The sequence below is a fragment of the Nelusetta ayraudi genome, unplaced genomic scaffold (genome assembly GCF_046127955.1).
Source record: "Nelusetta ayraudi isolate G7.1 ecotype Tasmania unplaced genomic scaffold, CSIRO-AGI_Nayr_v1 ptg000146l, whole genome shotgun sequence".
Classification (NCBI taxonomy): Eukaryota; Metazoa; Chordata; class Actinopteri; order Tetraodontiformes; family Monacanthidae; genus Nelusetta; species Nelusetta ayraudi.
This window is the reverse complement of record NW_027466196.1, coordinates 855,204-879,536: the sequence shown is the minus strand read 5'-3', so window position 1 is coordinate 879,536 and position 24,333 is coordinate 855,204. Positions and strand designations below refer to the sequence as shown.

General features: G+C 44.9%; 3 protein-coding genes across 7 annotated transcripts in view; 1 reads left to right on the top strand and 2 right to left on the bottom strand.

The window, feature by feature from the left end:
• The window catches only part of hdac11 (histone deacetylase 11), a 400,302-nt gene that overhangs the window by 211,507 nt on the left and 164,462 nt on the right, over positions 1–24,333 (bottom strand). The gene's annotated exons all lie outside the window — the stretch shown is intronic.
• The window catches only part of barx1 (BARX homeobox 1), a 214,368-nt gene that overhangs the window by 137,021 nt on the left and 53,014 nt on the right, over positions 1–24,333 (bottom strand). The window lies entirely within an intron of this gene.
• phf2 (PHD finger protein 2) lies at positions 2,559–24,332 on the top strand. Its single transcript, XM_076013211.1, has 22 exons — positions 2,559–2,925; positions 8,136–8,221; positions 8,377–8,491; positions 9,191–9,351; positions 10,015–10,156; positions 10,467–10,653; positions 11,890–12,052; positions 12,878–12,965; positions 13,212–13,318; positions 13,586–13,677; positions 14,118–14,207; positions 14,528–14,890; positions 15,117–15,233; positions 16,608–16,723; positions 17,261–17,439; positions 17,798–17,865; positions 18,432–18,598; positions 20,577–20,926; positions 22,181–22,276; positions 22,380–22,489; positions 22,909–23,251; positions 23,960–24,332. Exons 1-22 carry the CDS (start codon positions 2,828–2,830, stop codon positions 24,046–24,048), a joined length of 3,327 nt encoding a protein of 1,108 aa, XP_075869326.1. The 5' UTR covers positions 2,559–2,827; the 3' UTR covers positions 24,049–24,332.

Sequence of the window (24,333 nt, the reverse complement as noted above, 5' to 3'; positions counted from 1 at the left end):
ACCTGCAGCCGTCCACCAAGCCGGTGTTGTTTGGCGCTGTGTTTATGTGAGTTCTTGTTTGTTTCTACATTTGTTTGTGTTAATGCTGTGGCATTGTGGTTGATTTAATTTGTCATATTTATATTGTTTGAATTGAATTTAGCCATGCTGAGTTAAGTCTTATATATTTGTGTTGACTTTTCCTCCAAGAAAAACCAGTGAAGCAACTTCTCCACACATCCTCCTGAATGAAATAACTTCCACTGCATCCTGAACTCTGAGGCTCTTGGAGTTTGACTGCACTCCCAGTTTGTTGACCAACCTATGTTTCACCATCAACCAAAGTAAAATTTAACTTATGTACTTTATGAACTTTATGTATTCGCAGCCTTTGCTCAGTACTTTGTTGATGCACCTTTGGCAGCAAGTACAGCCTCTATCTTTTGAAATGTGATGCCACAAGCTTGGCACATCTATCGTTGGCCACTTCCACCCATTTCTCTTTGCAGCGCTTCTCAGCTCCAGCAGGTTGGATTGGGCAGCGTCGCTGCGCGGCAGTTTTCACATCTCTCCTGAGATGTTCAATGGGATTGAGGGCTGGGCTCTGGACTGCAGCAGGCTTTCATCCAGGTCTCCACTGGTCTCTCTGTGCCTGCTGCTGAAAACAACAGGAGGGTTATAAGATTGCTACGAAATAAAGTGTTTGCTTTCCAAATGAAAACAAATGGACTTCTTTCTTCTTTTTGAGGTTTTAGCAAGCATAAGAAGCCCGGAGACAGTGGTGTTCTGGTTGGGTAATGAGGTACCATGATGATGTATGGTAAGGCACAGCTGACTCTTTCAGGCTCTGTGTGAAGAGGGAATTTTTTTACATACTGTTATATCTTTATTAGGGAGCCACTGCAGGGAGGTTCAAGATGGATAGTTGTCTGCTCGTATCTGTCTTGTTTTGCCCATTATCAAAGATTCTCTGCTGCCTCAAAATGGGTTTTTAGCCTCAATACAAAGTCCTTTTTTTTTTCTTTTTAACAGCGTAAGCATGCTTATAAGCCTGCAATGTGTGGACATTAAACTGTAAAAGAGAACGGAAAAATTAATGACACTGGAGAGAAAACTATCAACTTCTCTGTGTAAAGATCCGACCACTGAGATTGGTGGGGAGCAGAACGAACCAGGGCAGCTGGATGGAGATAAGGATGAAAGGCCTCTCATCCAACCTGAGAGTGCCGTTAGCGGTGACTTCAGACGTGCAGTTGTAATCCTCACTTACATGCACTACATGCAGACAGCCGCCAGCCAAGAGATAAAGGAAAGAAGCTGCCATCTTCGTAAAAGACTAAGACGAAATTTTGAGGAGATAAAAGATGAAACCGAATGTTATAAATGTGGACCACTTGAACTGAGTTGCTCGTTTTCTTGCCAGAGAACAAATAGCAGTGGAATTTGGACCCTCCGCTGTGACCATTGCTGCAGAGCTATTGTACAAACACGGATCCACACGTTATTATTGTGATGCATTATTTGTTTCGATTAAAAAAATGAAAACCTAAACGACAACATGCATTTAAAGCCATAATATACACTTGAGCCATAATATTACCCCTTAAAAAGATCCTTGTGCTTTGCAATTGAAGAGTTGTGCAGATTATGCATGGTTGTTGTTGTTGTTGTTGTTGTTGTTGATCTTCATTATTCACAAAGAAGTGCATCAGTGCCTCTTGAAGAAAGTAGTATGTGTCACTTTAAAAGTAAATAGTGACAATGTTGTTAATGATCTTGATGTGATATTGACTGATTTTATATTTTTTATTTAAATGGTAGTTCCCAAATCCCCACTGCTCGCTGCATTAGTGATAAATGCCACGGACCTAATTTGCCAGACTCATTTTTAATTTCCCTGTCAAAAATAATTTCTTTCTTTCTTTTCTAAGGGCCAGAGTGCTGCAGCATACTTGCAATAATATTTTTACTTTACTCCAATCACACGTTTACTTTGTGCACATTTAAATCCACGCATTCACTTTCAAAAAAAAGTCGAGCCAGCAGATTTGTTATGGACCCTAACACGCAGGATTACGAAATTATGGCGCGCAAGGTTTTGTCTTCTGGAAAGTGTAAGTGAACCTAATCCTAAAATACACCATTTCACTGGTACACAAAATCCAAATTATACTATTAAATTCGGCTATATCAAAATTAAATGTATGTATGTGCAATAGCGATGAGCGCCACCTACATTGAATGTACAACTGTTCATAAAATAGGAAACGATCTGAAAATTAAACCTTTATTATGTTTTGTTTTTTCCCCCCTCCCACCGGTTATGTTTGGAATGGCGCCGCCAGCGGTATCGTTTGAAAAAAATAAAAAATAAAATAAAAAATAAAAAAATAACCACCACCCCCCCCCGGAAATATTGATAAATCCGGCGTTCATTCATCTGATTTGAGCCTCGTCGATTTAAAGCAGCTCCCTGACGTAACTTTCACGTCTACTTATTTATTTATTTAGTTATTTATTTATTTGGTTCGCAGCGACATCGCGGCTACATTCTCCTCCGACTCCTAATATGACTGTCTCGGTGCAGCACGGTCACCAGGGGGCATGCACATAGTAATAACAACAATAATAATAATGCATTCGAGGAGAGCCTCCTACGACGATCCTCCACCGCTTCTCCGAGACGGCCGCGGCGCGATGGAGACGTGCGTGTGACGGGCTTCATGTGTCCGGCGGGTCTGCCCCTGGCTTTTTTTTCTGGGGAAGATCATATTGGATCATATTGTTTGCAGGACGTTGTTCCTCCTGCAGCCCCCCCAGTCCATCCCGACGTAGTTGTGAATTGAACATGGCGACTGTACCAGTATATTGCATCTGCAGATTACCCTACGACGTGACCCAGTTTATGATCGAGTGCGACGCCTGCAAGGACTGGTTCCACGGCAGGTAAGGCCAGATTGTTCGCTCGGTTCTTTTGGTGGCGGTTTGCGCCGGCGGAAAAGCGGACAAAAATGGCGAGGGCTGGCTGCGTTTTGACAGCTTTGTGGCGCTCCGTCGCCCCGTCTACATCTGAAGAGAGGCCGCTGCTCGGAGAAGAAGGCGGAGTTAAATATAGCCGGAGCAGGCTTATGACATTTTTTTTCCTCGCGAATAACGATAAAGTGGAGCCGCTTATCAAAAGTTACGGTGGTCCCGTTGTGGCGATTTCGTGCTGGGGTTCCGCCGTCTAATTGTCGGACGCGAGCGGGCATTTCGCTGTCCCCGGCGCTACCCGAACTCGGCAGCGGGCGGGCGGGCAGAGGCAGCCGGGGGAAGCCGCGGCAACACTCGGTCCCCTCCGCTCCGCTCGCCGCCCTTTTTTTTTTTTTTGCCAAGCAGCTCCCCCAGCCCACACGTCGGTTGTATTTTTCAGTGATGGCTTGTAAAGACCAGCGTGATTCTTATCGTTCCGACTTGCCCCTATCGTGTGTGCGAGACGGTTCTAAATCACAACCCGAGTGAGAGCTCAAGCCCCGCGAAGCCTCCCTGCCAGGCAGGAGCCATGGCTGACAATAGCCCGTGTTTGAAAACCCCGAAGCTTAACGCGGGGGGGAAGGAAATTCACGCCACTTGAACATTAAACCTCCATGTCTGGCGAGTTGACCAGCTTGTGTGCTTCGAGCCACGGTTGCGTTGTGTTGTGTGGTTGAGTGTGTGCTTTTTTTTTAGCCGGTTTCGCTGCAATATAAGCAGACGCGGGCTCCGGTGCCGCTCATCACTTTCACCGCCGTACACCAGCAATTGTGATCCGACTCCGAGACCTCTGATCGCCGTGTCGTGTGTGTTTCCCTCCCGCTGCTGGCTCGCCTCCCCCGTGTTCTACTGTGTTTCACCCGTGTTGCACACTGCTCTGCGGCATTCGCTCTTTATTATTATTATTATTTTTCTTTTTGTGAGAGGGGGGGGAGAGAAGGGATCATTCGTTCATTCGTCCGCTTCGTTTGGCGGACACAAGACCTCCAGAAAGCAGCGAGCTGTATTTACGCGCCTGAACGTTAACCCTTTCCGCTTGCTCCTGCTGCTGCCGCTGCTGCCGCTGCTGCCTCGGTGCTAGCACAACACGCTGGCTTGAACGTACAAACATGGGCTCTTCGCGGTTACAGCCATTGTACGAATGAACGTTAAAACAACTGCCAGGCGCTTTCAGCTTGTCGTGTCTATAGGCTACACACACACACACACACACACACACACACACACACACACACACACACACACACACACACACACACACACACACAGAGCCAGTTGAAGCATTGAAGGCGACCAGAAGATCGACCGACTGGCTGAATTGACAGTTTGCGGTGTACAGTAGCTGTTATGCTATGTAGGCTACTAGTGGAGAGACAGTGACCCCATCACAGTGATTCTCAACCGAGCTCCCCTTTATTTGTCGCTTGTACGCTGTCATCTGGCACGTTGGACACGTTCATGTAGAGAAAGGGGGGATAGTAATGTCGTTGCTCATATAGTTACTGTACGTAGAGTCAGTCAGTCTGACGTTTGCCCTGCAGCAGTGAAACCATCTCCCAGTGGTGATAAAGCCACTCACCTGCTCCACCAGGACTGCAAAAAATAAAAAAATAAAAAAATCCATGTTGGTTTGACTTGTACGCTGTTGAGTTGGTTGAACTTGTCTGTGCACCGCAGCATTGCTGAAAAGTGCAGGGCTCCCATGCTTCTAGCTCGTCTTCATGGCTCTCTAGCAGCAACTTTGTTATTTTCCCTGCATGCATTGTTTTGGTAGAGCAAAGTGGAAAGTGACGTTTTGGGGCATTTTTTACATACTTTGTTGCATGATTTTGATGATGAAGAGGTCGTCACTGTCAGTCATTACATTACATTCATCGTTTAATGCCAGATGTTTCCTATTAGCTCAGTCCATACATTTCACTGATGATATGATATATATATATATTTTTTTGATCTTGTTAAAGTCTTCTATATTGTGAAGAGAGGAGAGATGTTTTCTGAAGTTAGCGTGGTGACATGCTGAACCTGCTCGAACTCCACCCACCTTGTGTTTAAATGCAACCTATGATACCAACTATACATTCAGCGTGTAGAATTATGAGAATGGTACGATTTCTGAGTTTCCCCTACAGTCTTGACTACTCAGCACAGCAGTAGTTGCAAACAGAAGGATGGTTCATTCAAAGGTCACTGATTACAGCAAAGGATACTGTATTTCCTTCCAATTTGAAGGGCTATTCATTTTGTCTTTTGCCGCGATTAACTTCTTCATTTAAAGCAGAAAATATAAAAACTAAATGGACTGAAAGGAAGTCATTTTGCACTGAAAAACTGCACCAATGTGATCTCCTCGTAGGTTAATGGTTGCATTTTGGGTATGATAACCACAGCAATTATTGATTTATCTTTTGATGACTGAGCTCCACACCACCATTGATGTGTTGGCACCAGTCAGAGCTATATGATGTGTTTGTTTGCTCAATCAGTACTATTGCTCTGCCAACACAAATGGTCCCACCACTGGAGCGAGACTTGACTGTTGCGAGCAGTTTGTCACCTAGTGATCGAGAGTTCGTGCTGTTCCTGATTGCTGTGAAGTGCAGCGATGCATCTTGTAAAACATCTCAGTGCTTTTATCTGTAATTGCTCAAGTCAGCGGCTGCCTCAGCTGTTCGATTGATTTAAATGATTTCACAATAAGCAGCAAAGTCAAGCAACAGCATCCATGTAGTACATCTTGTAAAACATCTCAGTGCTGTTCTCTGTACTGCTCAGCTCAGGAGATGCCTCGGCTATCGAATTGAGGCAAATTATTCCAGAACAAAGTCAAGCATCAGCATCAATGTTGTCAGGGAGGAATGGGTTCACGGTTTAGTTAGGACCCGGGCTGACTTCTCATTATGCTGTGACTCTGGAGGCTGGCTCTGGAAGTCTATCGTTAGCAGGGACCCATCCAGTTCAAGGTATTCATACAAAGAGAGGTTTTCAATTTCATATTTTATCAACGATAATTCAACATTAAAATGATGTCATGCAGGACTGAATCATTGTTTGGGGGTACAGAAATGAAAGACATAACCGGTTCCCATGAAGAATAGCATGCATCCCTTGATACACACAGGGTGAATGAGAGTAAATGCAACATGTTTAAACACATTCAAGCTTTACCAACAGATACTTCAAACATATTACAGTCAATCTCTTTTATTTCTTTCCCACAATCTATTAAAAGCCATCATGTTGATGGAGTTGTATTTTGGGAGAGAAGGCAGTAGAGGTTGTAAACTTTGTATTGGTGCGTCTGCTGCTACAGTACACATGACTTGCCGTGTTTTTACTCAGGTGAACTAAATGTTCTGTTGTACCGTAAAGGAAGTAGCTGCTGTTATCAGGAGAGACTGGAAGAGCAGCAAAACGTCCAATGAAACGTCTTCAATGGAATCATTGGCCAAGGGAAAATGAGAAGTGCTGTGTGTGTGTGTGTGTGTGTGTGTGTGTGTGTGTGTGTGTGTGTGTGTGTGAAATACGCAAATAATGTGAGAATACATTCAGACTCTTGGCTCCATTAATGGCTGAGGTGCCTCAAGTGATGAGCAAAGTTGATCCGGCGTTCAGCAGCAGTGACGTCTTATTCATTGTACGGCTTTCTGCTGTAACTTCTGAATTTCACCGCTGTGCAAGTCACATCCTCTGTTTTCATTAGATTTGGGAATGATGACTCAGACAATGAACGTGAAGCAACAGCCGTTTACCGCCGACATTTCCAGAAACTGTCAAAAATGATTTAGTGTTTTATGTTCCACTCGTGTTCTTTGAGGTAGCCTTGTGTTGTCCGCTGTTAACAATGCATCTTAGTGAACTACCAAGAAATGGCAAAAGCCCACAGTTGACTTCTGTGGCTCAGCGGTCAGAGAGTTTGCCCCCCCCTCTGATTGAGACATTCCGGAAGTTTAAAGGCCTCCATGGTGGAACTAAGAAGGTGGATGGATAAATGAACCAATCAGTGACTTATAATAGTAGAGCAGCAGCAGCAGCAGCAGCAGTTGAGCGTGATGAGTTAATCAGAGAAGCACCGTCATTGGAAGAGATGACTTGACTTGACTTGACTTGACTTGACTTGAGCAAAGCTTTGTCTCTTCAGCATCAAGGTTCTCAGGGCTTTGCTGAGAGATGGCGGTGTGTTTTTCCCAGTTCTCAGTCTTTACTGCAGTCTGTCCTGGGCTGATTGTCATCTTAAAGTGCTGCGAGTGGGCAGGTGGTGTGGTGCAGCTGGGGACGAGGAGCAGGGGGATACGCTGGACGATCCTCACCAGTTCACTTGAGGCCAGACTGGGCCCCTCCCACCGGCTGGAATTTGCTCGTGCAGACAGTGAAGGTTGCAGCTGGAAGCAGTTGTTGGGACGTTCAGAGTGTTGAAGTCATTTTGACGTGAGCGCTGCGATAAGTTAAACTGAACCGTGCCGTGATGAATCGAGATCAATACTGTTGAATAAGCAGAATATTTGTGTCGTGGACGTTTTTATAAAATGTTGATGTCAGAGATGTTTAACTGCGAATGAGGTGACGTGGATTTGATGCTGCCGCCGCTTGGACTGAATGACTGAATCGAAATGCTCTGCTTTTAATAACCGTTGACATGAGATGATTTGATTTGTTTCCCTCATAGTTACACGTTGTCCTGATGTTAAACCAAACTTGTGCCAAACTCGTACATTGTTTTTAAAAAAACGCTGTTGCTGCTCTTTCCTGTCGGTATGATGCTTGCTGAAGGTGACCTACCAGATCAGATTCTGTCAGGGTTTGAATCAAGGCTGAGAATGCAAACCCTCCACTGCTGTCTTATATAAATGTGTCTTTATTTTATTTTCATTTTTATTCAATTTTAATTAATTGTACACTTGATTATAACTGTCTCCTTCCTTTTTCTTTCATTATCTATCAGGAGATGCTTAAACGATATGTAGTGTTGAGCAACTTGTATAACCTACTTTTCTTCCAATGAAAAAAGTTTAATAACAAAAAAAAAACGCTGTTTAGGTAGAAAAAAGGAAGAAGTCCCTTAACCAAAGTGTTAACGTGTTTTGAACCATGCTCACATTTGCCTCATGAAATTTTTTTTTTTTTTTCCCCATCTGTTGTCTCAGCTGCGTTGAGGTGGATGAAGATGATGCTCCAGACATCGACATATATCACTGTCCCAACTGCGAGAAAACGCACGGCAAATCCACACGTGAGTAGCAGGCCGCCGAGGCTCGGAGCTTCCCGCTCTTCCCCGCCGGCTCCATTCTGCCAAGCAAAGCAGCAGAAAGTTGCGAAAGCTTTGACCCGGGTCGTTTTGTGAGCCGCGGTGCTGACAACGAGTGTGCGTTCTGTTCTGTCTGGCAGTGAAAAAGAAGAAGAACTGGAGTAAAAATGACACGGGACAAAGCACAGACATCAAAGCTGTGCAGAATGGCAGTCAGGTTTTCATTAAGGAGCTGCGCAGCAGGACCTTTCCCAGGTAAACACCGTCCAATGACAAACACAGGGGAAAAGCATTCTGGGATGTACAGGTACCACCGGAAAAATGAGAATATCGAGTAAAAGTTGTTTTATTTTGGCAATTTAACATCAAAGATGAAAGCAACACATTTTTATTGATCATCTCAAGCAGTTCCTTGTTGTAACTTTGCTGATTAAGATTTTCAGCTTATTAAAAGCACAAAGCCACAAACTCAGAACATTAGAATAGTGTGAAAAGCTTCAGTTTTGTAGCTTCAAAGAGTCCAAAGAATCCAAAACCCCTGCAAAAGGCTCCTGAGCCTTTAACAAGTCTGTGTTGGGTTGTTGGCTCAGAAGAGTTCACACATGGGCAAATACAACAACCTTCTCAGGAGGTTCTAATGTTCTGGGCAGTACTGTATAACTTCTTAAATTTAAAAAAATTAAAAAATTAAAAATTTACTCGAGAACAGGAGTCACCAAGCTTTTTGAACCTGAGAGCTTCGTCATGGCTCCTCAGTAGGGATGCAACCATGTCGGTGACCCCCTGCTCTTGAAACGTGCTGAAGGACTCTCCGGTATTATTATCTTTTCCACTAGGTGGCACTGTCACATTGCCTCTGAACATGTGTCAGGGAAAATATGACCTCTATTGATTGATTTGAAGTTGAAGCAGCATCCAGAAGGCGTGACCCCAGTGGTTGTCTCTCCCTGGCAGTGCCGACGACGTGGTGGCCAAGCTGAGTGGCAGTCAGCTGACCATGGACTACCTGGAGGAGAACGGCTTCAACGAGCCCATCCTGGTCCAGAAGAAAGAGGGCCTGGGGATGTCCATGCCTGCCCCCACCTTCTACATCAGTGATGTGGAGAACTACGTTGGTAAGCTGCAGCAGCACCACCACCACTCATCACAACAGCGCCCTCCTGTGCCTCGGAGTGCTTCTACAATCTAAACATCTCTGTAATGGCACAAGTTGAAGAACTGGAGGTTGAACCACTATAGACGGGTTCATAACTTGTTGTACAACAGCTACCGTGACTTCACTGCAGTTTGAAGTGTTGTGGCTGTTTTATATGCAAAGTACAATGAAGCTTTTGCAAAGTTTTTTCCAATGGGCGGAGAGACGGTTGGACTAAACTAAACTATCAGAACCATCAGAACTGAAGACTCTGTGAAACTGGCCCTCTAGTGAGTCTAGACCAGGCGTGTGCAAACTATGGCCCGGGGGCCATATGCAGCCCATTGGTTTTTTAATCTGGCCCACTGAACTTAATGAAATCATATTAGTAGTCAGTCAGTCATAAAATAGCTGCATGTCATCCATTGTTTCAGTGTTTTAAGAGCCATTTCAATCAAGAGCAAAACAAAGACAGATACTGAGGTGACTCACCGAAACACTCTATCCATCCGGCACCTTTTACAAGCCACTGTGGCCCAGCAGTCAGAGTTTGCCCAGGGCTGGTCTAGACGCTCCGAAAACCCCAAGGTCACGGTTTGATCCTTCAGTAACGCCCACTTCCATCCTCCTCTCATCCTCTCAGGCCCTGACGTCGGTGTGGATGTCGTGGACGTCACCAAGCAGTCTGACAGCAAAATGAAGCTGAAGGAGTTTGTTGACTATTACTACAGCACAAACAGGAAGAAAGTGTTAAATGTCATTAACCTGGAGTTCTCTGACACAAGGTGAGGTCTCTAATCTGTCTGTCCATCTATCCATCTATCCATCTATCCATCTATCCATCTATCTATCTATCTATCTATCCATCCATCTATCCATCTATCTATCCATTTATCCACCTATCGATCGATCCATCTATCCATCTATCCATCCATCTATCCATCTATCCATCTATCTATCTATCTATCTATCTATCTATCCATACATCTATCCATTCACTGTGAATACGCACTATTGAAACAGTGTCTGGAAAGGTTCATGCTGTTAATGTGTGTGCGTGTGTGTGTGTGTGTGTGCGTGCGCTTGCTGTGGCAGGATGAACAACATTGTGGAGAGTCCACAGATTGTGCGGCAGTTGTCCTGGGTGGGGAACTACTGGCCCGACGACGCCCTGCTGGGGAAGCCCAAAGTGACCAAGTACTGCCTGATCTGCGTCAAAGACAGCTACACCGACTTCCACATCGAGTGCGGCGGCGCCTCCGTCTGGTACCACGTGCTGAAGGTCTGTGGCGCCCGCCGCCGCCGCTGCTGGCTGTCTCACTGTTGTCTTGTTGGCTCCAGGGGTCAGGTGTGCGTCAAAGATGAGTGTAGCCCGGAGACAGTCAACATTTGCACCACTTACCTTCTCTTGCTTTATGTTTACACTTCAGATTTGAAGCCTTTTTTTTTTTTTTGCTCATTGTAGTTGTTGTAGTCCTGGAGATTAGTTTCAAGGGTCTTGTCTCGGAATCTGAGGCCTTTCTGCTGGGTCTGGTGTCGGTCTCAGACTGGACAGACTGTTTTTTTTTTTTTGATCCAGACCAGTGGAGACTCAGCCAAGGCTGTAATAACACGATAATAACAGAGAAGAATCCAGCTGCTGCCGTTTTACACTTTGTTGGTGACACCCAGAGTGACACCCAGAGTGACACCCAGAGTGACACCCTGACACTTTATTCCTAGTTCATTCATTTTTTTTTTTGTTCTATGAAGCAAAGTAATTTTTTTTTTTAAACGGTTCAAAATAGTTGGCAAAGCAGCAGAATGTTCAAGACAGAATCAGAATCAGAACCAGAACCAGCTTTAGTGACCACGTTTGTGCAGGCCAAACAAGGAATTTCACTGCGGCTTTTCTCTATAAAACAAACTACGGAATTAGTAAAAGTAAGGGTAAACAATGTGCAACCGGAAGTATAAATAAACTATAAACTATGAACAGTGGACTCGGTGGAGGAGTAAAATAAGGATCTATATACAAGTCTACATAGTATATATATATATATATAAATAAAAATATATATAGATATACAAGTATTTGTTAAATGTGCGCATATACCTAAAAATTCCTAAATATAAAATATATACAAGTCTGTCTAAAAAAATATATATAAGTCTATATATGTACAGCCTGTGACAGATAAAAAGAAAGATAAAGAAAAGGTGGAAGTGTTGAGTGTAGTGCAATATGAGTGAGGATGGTTAATGCACAGTAACTGCTGTGAATCTGTGTTAGTGATGTGAGCTCATCAGAGCAACAGCCTGGGGGAAGAAGCTGAGCCGCTGTCTGCTGGTTCTGGCCTACGCTGCTCAGATCTTGCTCTTCCATTCAGAAGCAAAGTGGAATTGTCGCTGCTCTCTGGTCTTGATGGTGTCTCGGTTCTGGGTTGGTTTGGTGGCGTCCCGACTCCCAACACTCCAGCTCACGGTCAGACGAGTCGGGTCCAGGTCGCTGAGGTCGACTCTTGTGATTGTTGAACAGGGAGAGAAGATCTTCTTCCTCATCAAGCCCACCTCGGCCAACATGTCTCTGTACGAACGCTGGAGGTCGTCGTCCAATCACAGCGAGATGTTCTTCGCCGACCAGGTGGACAGGTGTTACAAGTGCATACTGAAGCAAGGCCAGACGCTGTTCATCCCATCAGGTGAGTGCCGCGCTCGTCGCTGCCGCGTCTGACAGTACAAAGGAGAATATGACAGAACAGCAGTGCAGAGACAGACGCCCCGTCTGAAGCGTCCACAGTCCTTGGACTCTAGAGGGTCCTTGGACTCTCTGATTGTATAAACTTCATTTAGTTCATACAACTAGTTAAGTTTGTATATTTATTTGAGTTTAGGGGTGGGTACATATAAGTTTATACTTCCTCCCACCCCTTTTCGGACATGAATGACATTATTTTAATGTATATTTCACTGCTGTTTGTTTACTTACATATCCCTTTTATTTTCCCATTTTCTTTCATGTTTGAAATCAATCAATCAAATCAAATCAAACTGCAGGAGTATGCAGGGAATATTATATCATATTATCATTAATTATTGACTTTCCAACACGATTGTGTCTTTAGCTGAAGTGAATCTGGACTGTTGCCAGCAGCTGATCAGCTGTGGTGAAGCTGGAAAGAAGAACTCTGGTTGCCTGGCCCCCACTTGCTGATAGTTTAAACTTGTGTGGTTGCTTTGGTTCTAAATTGTTCCTTTTGGCTCAGTGACTTTCCTTCATTCACCGTCTAATCACACCAACGGCAGAAGGACTTGCAACATGCTGACACTGCATGTGGGCTGATTGTCTCTATTTCGATTCCTCTATTCCCCCTTTACATCGTTCACGCCAGTATAGTGACACGCAATATCATCATCAGCTGAATTCCTGGTGCAGACTGAGGGCTGTGTGGTGTTCATCAAATGAAATCATTCAGAATTCTTTTTCAACATTTGTGACGTTTCTACTGCTTGTGTGTGTTCTGCAGGCTGGATTAATGCAATACTGACCCCGGTCGACTGTTTGGCGTTCTCTGGACACTTCGTCCACAACCTGAGTGTGGAAATGCAAATGAGGTTTGAACGCACGAACATCGAATCATGATTCACGATTCACGATTCACGACTCACGACTCAGTTCTGTGAAGAGTCGTTGGAACGGCTGGGATTCCACGGTGGCCGACCTCACCCTGTAGTGTCCGCTGGCTTTAAGCTGGCAGTTTTTCACTTCCTCTCGTACAATATTCAAACTGTCTGTATGCACGATTTGCCACTGTGTGGCGCTGCTGAGCTGATGTGCGCGGCCTCTCTCTCTCTCCACAGAGCCTACGAAATCGAGAAGCGACTAAAGGTGAAATGTCTCACACCCTTCTCCAACTTTGAGACGGCGTGCTGGTACGTGGGGCGACACCTACTGGAGCGATTCAAAGGTACAGCTGGTTTTTTTCCCTGTAGTTTGCGTCTTCTCCATTCAAACTCCGTGCTTCCCTATCAAATTCCCATTGTTTAAGAATTCCCAAAGAGTGTCAGCGGTGCCTCCGTCTCAGCCCTGCACTCACCGTGAGGTCTCACAGGACTTTGTTTTGAGCCACAGCGCCCTCTATTGTTCTTAAATAGCAACAGCATGACATGATTTTTACAGCTGGAGATGTTTTCTTGTCTTTGTTCGTTTCTGTTTCCGTGTCTGTTTTTCAAAGCTCTCCATAAAGCTAATAAGCAGCCAGCCCCATATCTGGTGCACGGTGCCAAGATCATCAACGGGGCCTTCAGAGCGTGGACTAAGAAACAGGTAGGAGCCCAGTTCTGGAAGAAGAGAAAGAATATTACAGAGGGGAGATTTTTATTCAAGTTTTCATTTCGAGTTTGAAGTTAAAATTTTGTAAATAAAGTCAAAATTGTCTTAAGAAAGGCAACATTTATCCATCAGGAAGCGGGCCAAGCAGAAGTTCTCCACTGGACTCGCAGGCAGAACCTTTCAACTTGATTCTCCAAACGTTGACTTACTTCACATTGACATTTAATTGCAACATTTTGATTTTTATTCACAAAGTTTCGTCTTGTTTACGTCAACTTTGTTCTCGAAATTTCGACTTTAATCGTGAAATTTCAGCTTTATTCTCGAATTTGGAAACTTGGGGGGGGGAATTCCATCTCAATTTTTTTCCTCTTCTTTCTTGTGGCGCTGATCCTCCTCCGTGTGTTGCTGTGTGTCACCCTGCTTTGGCACAGGCTCTGTTGGAGCATGAAGATGAGCTGCCAGAGAACATGAAGCCATCACAACTGATCAAGGATCTTGCAAAGGAGATCCGACTGTCAGAGGTATGGTAGTCGCTCGCCACTGTTTCACTTCATCCAATCAAATCAAATCAAATGAAATGTTGTCTAAAATGTCAAGAAACCTTTAATTTTAATGTTAAACTCGTCGTGCCAGTCAGAATATATGTATGTATTATCACATTGACAAAATCTTCTTCTTATTTTATTCATTTTACAATAAATTCATAATATTTTAATTTTCAGAGTTATTATTTTTTTGTACAGATCCTCTCTAATGTCTTTTTAGGTCCATCCATTGCTCTTATTTAGATTGAGCGGGTTCATGTGTATTTACAACAAGTTCTGATTGGCTCTGTTTGCAGAATGCAACCAAAGTGGTGAAGAGTGAGCCCAGTCTGAAGCTGCCGGTGGAGGAGGCTCCGCCCACTCACTCTGAGCCGGAGGAGCCCGTGTCTCCAGCCCACGTCCCGTCTCCCAGCAGAGAGAAGTCCAGGAAGAAAGCCTCCAAGCCCCCCAAACCCCCCAAACCTCCCAAACCCCCCAAGCCCCCAAAGATTCCCAAAGCCCCCAAGCCCCCCAAGGTGCCAAAAGTCAAGGATGGAGGGAAGAAGAAAGCAAAGAAGGAGAAAGAGTCGCCGCCGCCCACCAAGCCCTCCAGCTTTGCAGCTCTCGAGTCGCATGCAAAAGAAATCTTGAGCAAAATGGAGCAGCCAAAAAAGACAAAGGTAAACGGGACAACGAGAAGTTCCTCTTTCCTGTTTCTTCCGCATGTTGGACTCAATTGTTGCAGTCGGTTGCTGCAGGAACTCTCAAACTCTCTGTCACTGCTTCAGCCAAGGAGGAGGCAGCAATCCACAGTTTTCATCTTCACTTCTGGATCTGAGCAGCCAGAAGTGATATGAGGAGAAGATCTCCTGTTGTCTAAATGAACAACAATCTGTCATTGTGCAGGTGGTGAAGAGCGGCCTCACCGTGGCAGAGAAGGAGACGTCCAAGCAGAACAACATGGAGAAGTTTGAAATCAGAGAACAGAATAAAAACAAGACGGAAGCGAAATGGAAGTACAAGGTAGGAGATGTTTGACCTGACAGGGTGGTTTTTCCTTCTCCACCGGCCGCCACGCACTCTTCCAAGTCAAAACAAACTCCAGGTTTGGCACCTTCAGAGAGATGCTTGCTGCTCCACAAAGCTGACAAACCGAGAGGGGGGGGCGGGGAAGGAATTTGTCCCAGATTGATGTTCACGTCTGACTTCAAAGCAATCAAGAGAACGATGTGGCCCTAAGTAGCACGTCAGCGGTCTGCAGCTCATCAGAGCTGCTCCACAAACATCCACCCTTCTGAGTTGGAGAAGTGGAACCAGCGCCTCGTCCCCAGGCGGGCGCAGGCTCTCCTCTCTCGGTGTCATCACGTGAGGTTCAGGATTGACTGTCTGAAGAGGCTTCAAGAGTCTCTGAGACACACAGCTTCACTGAGTGGCTGAGGAGCAACTATTCAGTCGTGCTTTAACTCCTCATCCCTCCTCAGTGTCCATTCTGCTCAGGTTCAGCTCAGAAGGTTTCAAGAGAAATCAGTTCCCTCACACACGGCCAACTAGCAGAATTTACTGCAACATTTTGCTACTGGACCTTTTCCAAGCAAACGTTTGCAGCAATGCAGCAAGCCGTCTTCAATCGGAGCGGCTGTGTGACACCGACCAATCACTTTGCCACCCGTCTGAGTAGACAACTGACGTGTTAAATATCAACAATATCGAAATTCAATCAATGGAAACGGCATCAGTATACATAATATAAAGTGCAATGAATGCATAGACTGCATACTGAGCTGTGGTGACTGGATACAGGAGGTCCTACTAGAAGGTGATGGCTGAGGTTCACTGTCAGGGAAAATAAATAGGACAGATTTCAGTGCACAGCCAACATATAGGAAAGTAAGACAATAGAAGAAAGAGGGACTGGCAATAAAAACATCTGCAATAACAGATGTGAAACAGAATTGACCTCCATATCTGAAGGTTAAACTAATGTAAATATTTGTTTGATGGAAATATTTTCTATTGTTGCCCAGATGTGTTTTATTATCCTCCCATCGCCGCCAGGCTGTGGGACGACCTGGAAACAGAACTCTGATATGTGTCTGCCATAAGTCAAAATGCTCCTGGCCAAGCAAGACTTTGCTGTGGTGAACGAGTCCTGAATCAGCGGCTTTTCATAAAACCACTAACTGGTTTTTAATGTCTGCTTCATCCCAACAAGAAGAGAAGATCCAAACATAAACTAAGATCATGGAAGATAATGCTTTTGCTCCTGATTCGGGAATATTTAATTCCTGAATTGTGTTTACTCTGCTGCCTGTCTGAAAATACTCCTGATGAAGTCCAGAACTGGCACCAGAACCACTGCTGAGTGTCGCTCTTTTTCTTTCTCTCTGAATTTCACAGAACAGTAAACCAGATTCCCTTCTGAAAATGGAGGAGGAGTGCAAGTTTGACAGAGCAGTGCTGTCCAGCAATAAGAACAAGTTCAGCTTTACTATGTCCCACAAGAAGATGCTTGGGTATGTAGGAAATATCTGGAATCATCAAAACCTGAAAGGTTCTTACTGAAGGTCACCATGCAGAGAAACCACATTGTTCTTCTTCTTCTTCTTCTTCTTCTCCTTCTTCTCCTTCTCCTTCTTCTTCTTCTCCTTCTTCTTCTCGACGTGCTTGTGTAAAAAAACAACAAGAAAATTATTTATTTATTTATTTATTTAGTTTGATTGATTAATGGAAATGAGAGCAGCAAATAAATGTTATTTTTCAAAAATCAAAAATCAATCTCCTTCTTCTCCTTCTCCTTCTTTGTTCATTATTTTATTTTTTAGTTCATTTATTTCTTTGTTTTAATCATTTATTTATGTTAGGAAAGGTGCATAAGTTTTTAGCCTGTACTTTGTAAATAAATGTGATTGTAAAAATCAAAAAATCTTCTTCTCCTCCTTCTCCTTCTTCTTCTCCTCCTTCTTCTCCTTCTCATTCTCCTTCTCATTCTTATTCTCATTATTAATATTATTATTATTGTTGTTGTTGTTGTTGTTTGTCATTCCCTTCAGCTCCAAGACGCTGAAGCCTCAGACGAACTCCAGTGTTTTTGGATCGTTACAAAACCTGAAGGAGGACAAACCCAAGCCGGTGCGGGACGAGTACGAGTACGTGTCAGACGAGGGGGAGCTGAAGATCGACGAGTTCCCCATCAGGCGGAAAAAGAACACGCTGAAGAGAGACCAGTCCTGTGAGTAGCAGGGACTTTGATCTTTGCACATTAGCAATAAGTGAGGCCCACTAGAAGGCATCAGAATCCAATGAAACAAAGTTCTGATTAAAGTTCTTTTGTTGGAGTTTTACTGGCCGTCTTTGGATAGAGTAGTTTGGATGGATTTTATTTGAAATGTTCTCCAAACTCTGAGGTTGTTTGTTGGAGGATGTTAACTTGATGGCGACTTCACCTTCAGTTTCTCTCCTAACATGTGACCCGCCGTCCAAGTCATGTGGTGAAGCAGCTAACCAGACTCTAATTCTAACTGTTTGTTGTGATTAATGAACCCAAGCCCTGCTCATTTTTTAATGACACGCCCATTTTCTCCATGCAGTTTTGTCAGACATCAGAGAACCCATTCAGCCAACCAAGAAACCAAAGTTACAACCTTTGACCACCAGGGTGAGTATCACACCAACGATGTGTTTGGCTCCAGTTTGACTCCAGTTTCTCCATTAAAACCAAAACACTTTTTCAATTGCAGACATTTTTCTGTGGTATTGTTTTTTTGTAAACAGGAATTTCTTCATTTCTCAGTATTGATAAAACCAATAAAGGCTCCAATCAGCTTCAGAGCTGTTAGTTCTGTACCCGCTCTTCTTCTGGGCAATGCATTGTGGGATAAGAGGGAGGTGAAACACAGTTGGAAGGAATTTAGTCAACTCGTGTCTCACATTGTGTTTGCTGAATGGTCTTCAGTTTTCCAGCCTGCAGTAGAGCAGCAGGAGAGCTTGGTCAGATGACGCCAGCAGAGGGAGCTGTAGCGCTCTGCAAACCTTCTTCCGCGGTGGAAAGACAGATTTTTATATTCCGGCCCGTTTCTTAAAAAAAAAAACCCACACACAACAACTTTAGAAAAAGCTCATCATCACTTGACAAATGTCATTTAGAGGCTGCGTGAAACAAAGCCACTCATGTCCCAGTGCGTCTTCCCCCCCCCCCCCCACACCCCCTCTCTCTCTCGTCAGAGCGTGGACTCGTCGGACGAGGAGACGCTGCACATCGACACGGAGGCCAAACCCGAGGTCAAGACTCGCAACTCCAAGGTGAAGAAGAAGAGCGGCAGCGCTGCGGGCATCCTGGACCTGCTGCAGGCCAGCAAGCAAGTGGGCGGCATCGACTACAGCAACAACAGGTAGTTAAACTACTGGGGTGTATTTGATTTGGGATAAGATAAAGGCACTCTGACGTACTCGCTCATTTTAAATAACAAACAGAACTAAATGAAGGACAAAAGACGACAGGCCAGGCAGGATGAAAAAGAAAAGCTGAGCACCATGAAGAAACAGCAGTGATCGCACAGAGACATCCAGGAGACCAGGACCACTTTTCCAACCTGAGCCATTTTTTACATTAAAAAACTTTTTTTTTTTTTAAAGCATAATAACAATATATATGACAATATAGTCTCTTATTTTATTGGTACTAGTATAACTAATTCCACTGCTATCAGATGCACACAGAGCTGATATCCTGGGTGGGGTTGATGGAGGAAAACAGGCTCTCGTTGCTTTTAAAGCTCAGTCAGTGGAACGTTTGTGTTATTTTTTAGACCAGATTCCCTCAAGATGGATAATTCTTCACTGGCACACCTGACACCAGCTGCGTTTCCATGGCCGGTCTTTGCAAAATAAAAACAAGGAAACAAGGAAAACACAAACAGGATGTAAAGCGTGGAAAACACACAAGTAGACGAGACTATCAAAATAAAAGAGGAAACGCAAAAAAAACAGCCGACGATGACAATTAGCCTGAGAGCTGCTTCCCATCCGAGCCTCCTCTGTGTGTATTTACTCTCCGACTCAGTGCTTCTTAATGGCCTGCACCCGCTCACACACTCCAGTGCAACTGGGTGAAGGAGGAAGAAAAGAGAGAATTTTATAATTTCCTCTCGCCAGCCAAACAATCAACAAGCAGCGAGTGCTGCAACAGTTTAGCCGGACTCTGTCGGCAACTCGGTTATGTTTGTTTGATCCCGCCTCGATCGATCAAAGCCCCCCCACCCCCGCTGCAGGGCTCCTCCCTCGCTGCTCGCTCTTGGCCGCTGTGTGCCGCTTCTTGATGGTCTGTTTGCGCCACAGCGAGGGCAGCAAATGAGCAGTGAAAGACGGAAAGAAAACACTGTGTGAAAAAAGAGAAGAGTTGTTTCCTCAGGCTCGACCTCTGCGCGTTAATGAGGAAATTCCCTGCGATCGTTCTCGCAGCCAAACGGCTTAATGGCTGTGAAAATTGTTTTTTTTTTTCTTCATAGTTTTATTGAGGTCAGACTTTGATTCCCTTAAAGGTCCAGTCTGTAAAATCTGGCTTGATTTATTTTTAATTTTTTTATATTGGTTAAATACATTGATAACAGTGTATAACTGCAGTATAATAAAAAGTCATTCGGTTTTCCTGCCCATAGGATGGTGATCATAGACATGTAAGAATATGCATAGAGCAAGAAGGGCCTTGCTCTGGCGTGGGCAAACTATGGCCCGGGGTCCAGATGCAGCCCGTGAAGCTTTTTAATCCGGCCCACCGAACTTGAAGAAAATATTTATCTTAGCTGAGTCATAAATTATCTGTATTTCATGCATTTTTTTTCAGTGTTTCAATAGAGAGCTGAACACCCTGGTGGTTCTGGGTGGTTCTAAGAGCTAAACAACCTGGTGGTTCTGGATGGTTCTGGGTGGTTCTGGGTGGTTCTAAGAGCTAAACACCCTGGTGGGGCTGCAAAGACTCTGATTTGGTTGCAACTTTGCTTTGCATCATTTTCCATTGACATTACAGCAACATGACGGATTGTTTCCTCCTATGAGGTGGCTCATCACAACACTCCATCCATCTGCTGCTGCTCCGCTACCCCCCCCCCCCCCCCCCTCTGGCACAGTTTACAGCCCACTGTGGCCCCCGACTCTAATAGTCTTGGTCCTGGTCTTGCTGTGATACTGCCATCTTGCCAGTGAACTGAATATGAAACCTGCCGTCAAGCCTCCTTCAAACATTTTGCACACTGAACCTTGATATGGTTTTATTTCCCAAGTGTCAAAAGACAACGAGGCCGAATCGCGTCTCTGGCCTCTCCACTGACTCAATGTCTTTTTAATGGTTTCTTTCTCTCCTCCCGCTTGCAGCCAGCCGCCTGCGTCCCCCAGCACGCAGGAGGCCATCCAGGGCATGTTGTCCATGGCCAACCTGTCGTCCTCAGACAGCCTGCAGCAGCCCTGGAGCAACAGCCAGTCCAAAAACAGCAGCCAGCAGAGGAGCAACTCGCACGGCGTGTCGGGCAGCAAGAAGGGCGGCGGTGGCGGTGGAGGAGGAGGGGGAGGAGGCTCCGGTGGCGCCGGCGGCGGCGGCAACCACGACGCCAAGCGGCCCAACAAGCGGCTCCCCAAGAAACCCAGGAAGAGCAGCAGCGTGGAGAGCCTGGACTACGACGACGAGCAGGACCACATGGACGCCTGCTTCAAGGACTCGGACTACGGTGAGAGCCGGAGACTCCTGAAGGGATTCAGTGATTCAAGTGATTGAGTGATTGAGTCAGTCAGTCAGCAGGGCGACCAGTCAGGCGATGAGCTGCTGAGCAGTCCAGTCTGGGTGCCACCCTGCCTTCACCCTAGGATCCAGCAGACGGTGCTGATCACTGCGCTGCTGTGTCTTCCCCAAGAAAAAAAAAGAAGTGAAATATAATTTATCCCCCCACCGCCGCCACCAACACTTTGTGTTTTTGGTTGCGCACCAGGCGTGTTTCTCTGTGAAGCCTCTCCAAACACAGCAGCTCGTTAATATGCCTCCAACAAGAATCGTCCCGATTGTTGCTTTGCACGTTTTCCCTCTTTGAACTTCTCATTAGTGTCCAATTAGTCGCTCTCAGCAGAGACATTCTTGCTCTGACATGCTTTTTTTTTTTTTTTGTTGCACAATGGAAACATTTTGGACCCCCCCCTCCCACTCAGCCCATCATCATCATCATCCCAATTCCCAGATATTGTTGTGAGTGAGGGTGGTGGTCCTGCGAGCCAACAGCTGCCTCACAGCTGCCACCCAGCAGAAACCTTGAGTGTGTGATTCAAGCGCACGCAACGTGCGCCTGCACCGTCCTGCTGCTTTGAACACGGAAGTGAAATCTCAGGAATCTCACTTTTCGTTTCCAACCGTCCGCTTAATGGGATTTTTTTTTGGGCCCATTCAATTTTTCTTTGCTGCAGTGCCTCCAGTGGCCACTGGGAAAAAATCAGCTTGCCGCCATATAGCCAGTCCGGTATCCAGTTCTTATAAAACATCCATGGTGAGAACCTGCAAGGGGGTCGGACCCCCCAATTCTCCCCTGAAAGCCTCAAAGCAAAATTTAAGGGCCTCTCATATTTTTTAAAAAGATTAAAAAAAAGCAAAAAAAAAAACATTAAAGTTTTAAGATCTTTAAGATATTTAAGATCACCCTGTCTAATATTTCATTTTTTTTAAATATGCATACTGTGTGTGAAGGATTAGATTAGATTAGGTTAGGTTAGATTATATTAGGTTAGGTTAGGTTAGGTTAGGTTAGATTAGATTAGATTAGATTGGTATTGAGGATGGAGAACCTCACAGTCCACAAAAAAGGCGGGAAAACAGAAACAGGAAGTGAATCCACAAGAAAAAAAAACCCAGAGACAAGGCTATCAAAATAAAACAGGAAACACACAAACAGCAGCTGATGGCAGGTGGTAACGTGCCGTGTGATTTGATTTTTCTTCAGTCTACCCCTCGCTGGAGTCCGAGGAGGACAATCCTGTTTTCAAGTCCAGGTCGAAAAAGCGGAAAAGCAGCGACGACACTCCGTACAGCCCGACAGGTAGGTGCCAACCAGCCACTAGGAGGCGGGGGGGGGAGGGGGCACCATTCGCCAGCAGGGTTGGAAAGGATGGAGTTGTAACACGTCATCATTGTCACTGCAGCGCGCGTAGGACCGTCGGTTCCCCGGCAGGAGCGGCCGGCCAGAGACGGTGCCCGGGTGGCCTCCATCGAGACGGGGCTGGCGGCGGCGGCGGCCAAGCTCTCGCATCAGGTGCGTCACTGAGTGGAGTCGCTGCTCCTCTCTACGCCTGAAGTCTGGCTTGGTTGTTCATTTTTATATTAAACCAACGAAGAAGAATATAGATCCAGCTTTGGGTGCACAGGCCACCGTAGCTCACTGGCAAGATCAGGAGGGGGAGAGTGAAGATAGAAGTAAATGAAAACAAATAAAATAATATTAACACAAAAAATATTATGTAATATAGTAATAAAAACTAAATAACAGCTAAAAATGTCATAATTTAAATGTAATATACCGGACTAAAATTTTAATATAATTTATTAACAAATGTGATATAAAAGCTAATTAAGATTTAATATAACATAATTACAATATAATATAATATAATATAATATAATATAATGTAATGTAATATAGTATATATGTTGCAATGCAAATTGTGGCCATAGGAGGAGCAGCAGAAAACCAAGAAGAAGAAGAAGAGCACCAAAAAGAAGGCGGTGGTCGTGGAGGAGCCCAAATCTCAGGACAACAGCTCGCCGGAGCACAACGTGGACTCGCAGGACGGCAGCCTGACCGACCACGAGCTCAGCACGGGGACCACCAAGGCGGGGGGGCCGCAGCCCATGGCGCCGGGGGTCTTCCTCAGCCACAGGCGGCCGTCCATGTCTTCTCCCAGTAGCAACAACAACAGCACGAACTCCCAGAGCGCCACCACCAACACCACCAACAACAGCAGCAGCAGCAGCAGCCTGGCCAAGGGCGAGCGTCTGGGGGCCGCCGACGCCAAAGGTGGGCAGCTTCAACTACAGCTTCAACTACAGCTCCATCACAGCAGCTTCAACTACAGCTTCAACTACACAACGGCAACTGATTGTTACTTAACACCAAGCTAAAATTCCTTTACACGCAGGCCTATAATAACCTTGTAATATATATTTCATGGGTGCTTGGAATATGTCAACATATATTTAGCCTTTTAAAAATAAATACATATATGTATATGTATATATATGTATATATATATATGTATGTATATATATATATATATATATATATATATATATATATGTGTGTATATATATATATATATATATGTGTATATGTATATGTATATGTATATATATATATATATATATATATACATATATATATATATATATATATATATATATACATATATATGAGACCCCCTTAAAAATGTTGCTTTGAGGCTTTCAGGAGGTCTAATGGGTTAACTGGGGGGGGTTCAGACCACCATGGGCCCCCTGTATGTGGCACACTGGCTCTACTGTCTCACTAGTTTGCATCGCACTGCTGCCGCTACACACAGAAAGGTCGTAGCTGCTGTTCCTCATGCTAGCGCTTTGAGAAACGCTGTCCTAATCCATTCAGGTTTTGACCACTAGGGGCGTTTCAGCAGCAGCGGTGGACGGTGGATGTCCTGAGGCCCCGCCACTCATTTTTTTTCTTCTCTCTTCTCTTCTCGTCTCTCCACAGCCAAGCGGCTAAAGAAAGGAATGGCAACGGCCAAACAGAGACTGGGAAAGATTTTAAAGATCCATCGAAACGGAAAGCTCCTCCTGTAGCACGCGGCGGACGGCTGTGAGACTGGGAACTCATGAGCTGGCTGGGTGGGTGTGTGGGTGGGTGTCCCAGGACCTCCACCCCGCGGCCCTCAGCCCTCCTTCACTGGTTCGAAGCCAACGCCGAGAAATTTGAAATGGAAAAAAATACGAGAAAAGAAAAGAAAAATCACGTGTTTTTCAATTTCTAAGAAGAACATCCTTCAAATAGGTCTTTGCCTCTACTTATACTTTATAACTTTCAGATATCAAAGTGTACAGAGCCTACTATAAATATTTTTTAAGAGG

Coding starts and splice junctions, on each gene's coding strand:
- phf2 (XM_076013211.1), top strand. CDS start 2,828: ATGGCGACTGTACCAGTATATTGCATCTGCAGATTACCCTACGACGTG. Junction 16,724..17,260: donor TCCCACAAGAAGATGCTTGG/GTATGTAGGAAA, acceptor CATTCCCTTCAG/CTCCAAGACGCTGAAGCCTC. Junction 20,927..22,180: donor CTTCAAGGACTCGGACTACG/GTGAGAGCCGGA, acceptor ATTTTTCTTCAG/TCTACCCCTCGCTGGAGTCC.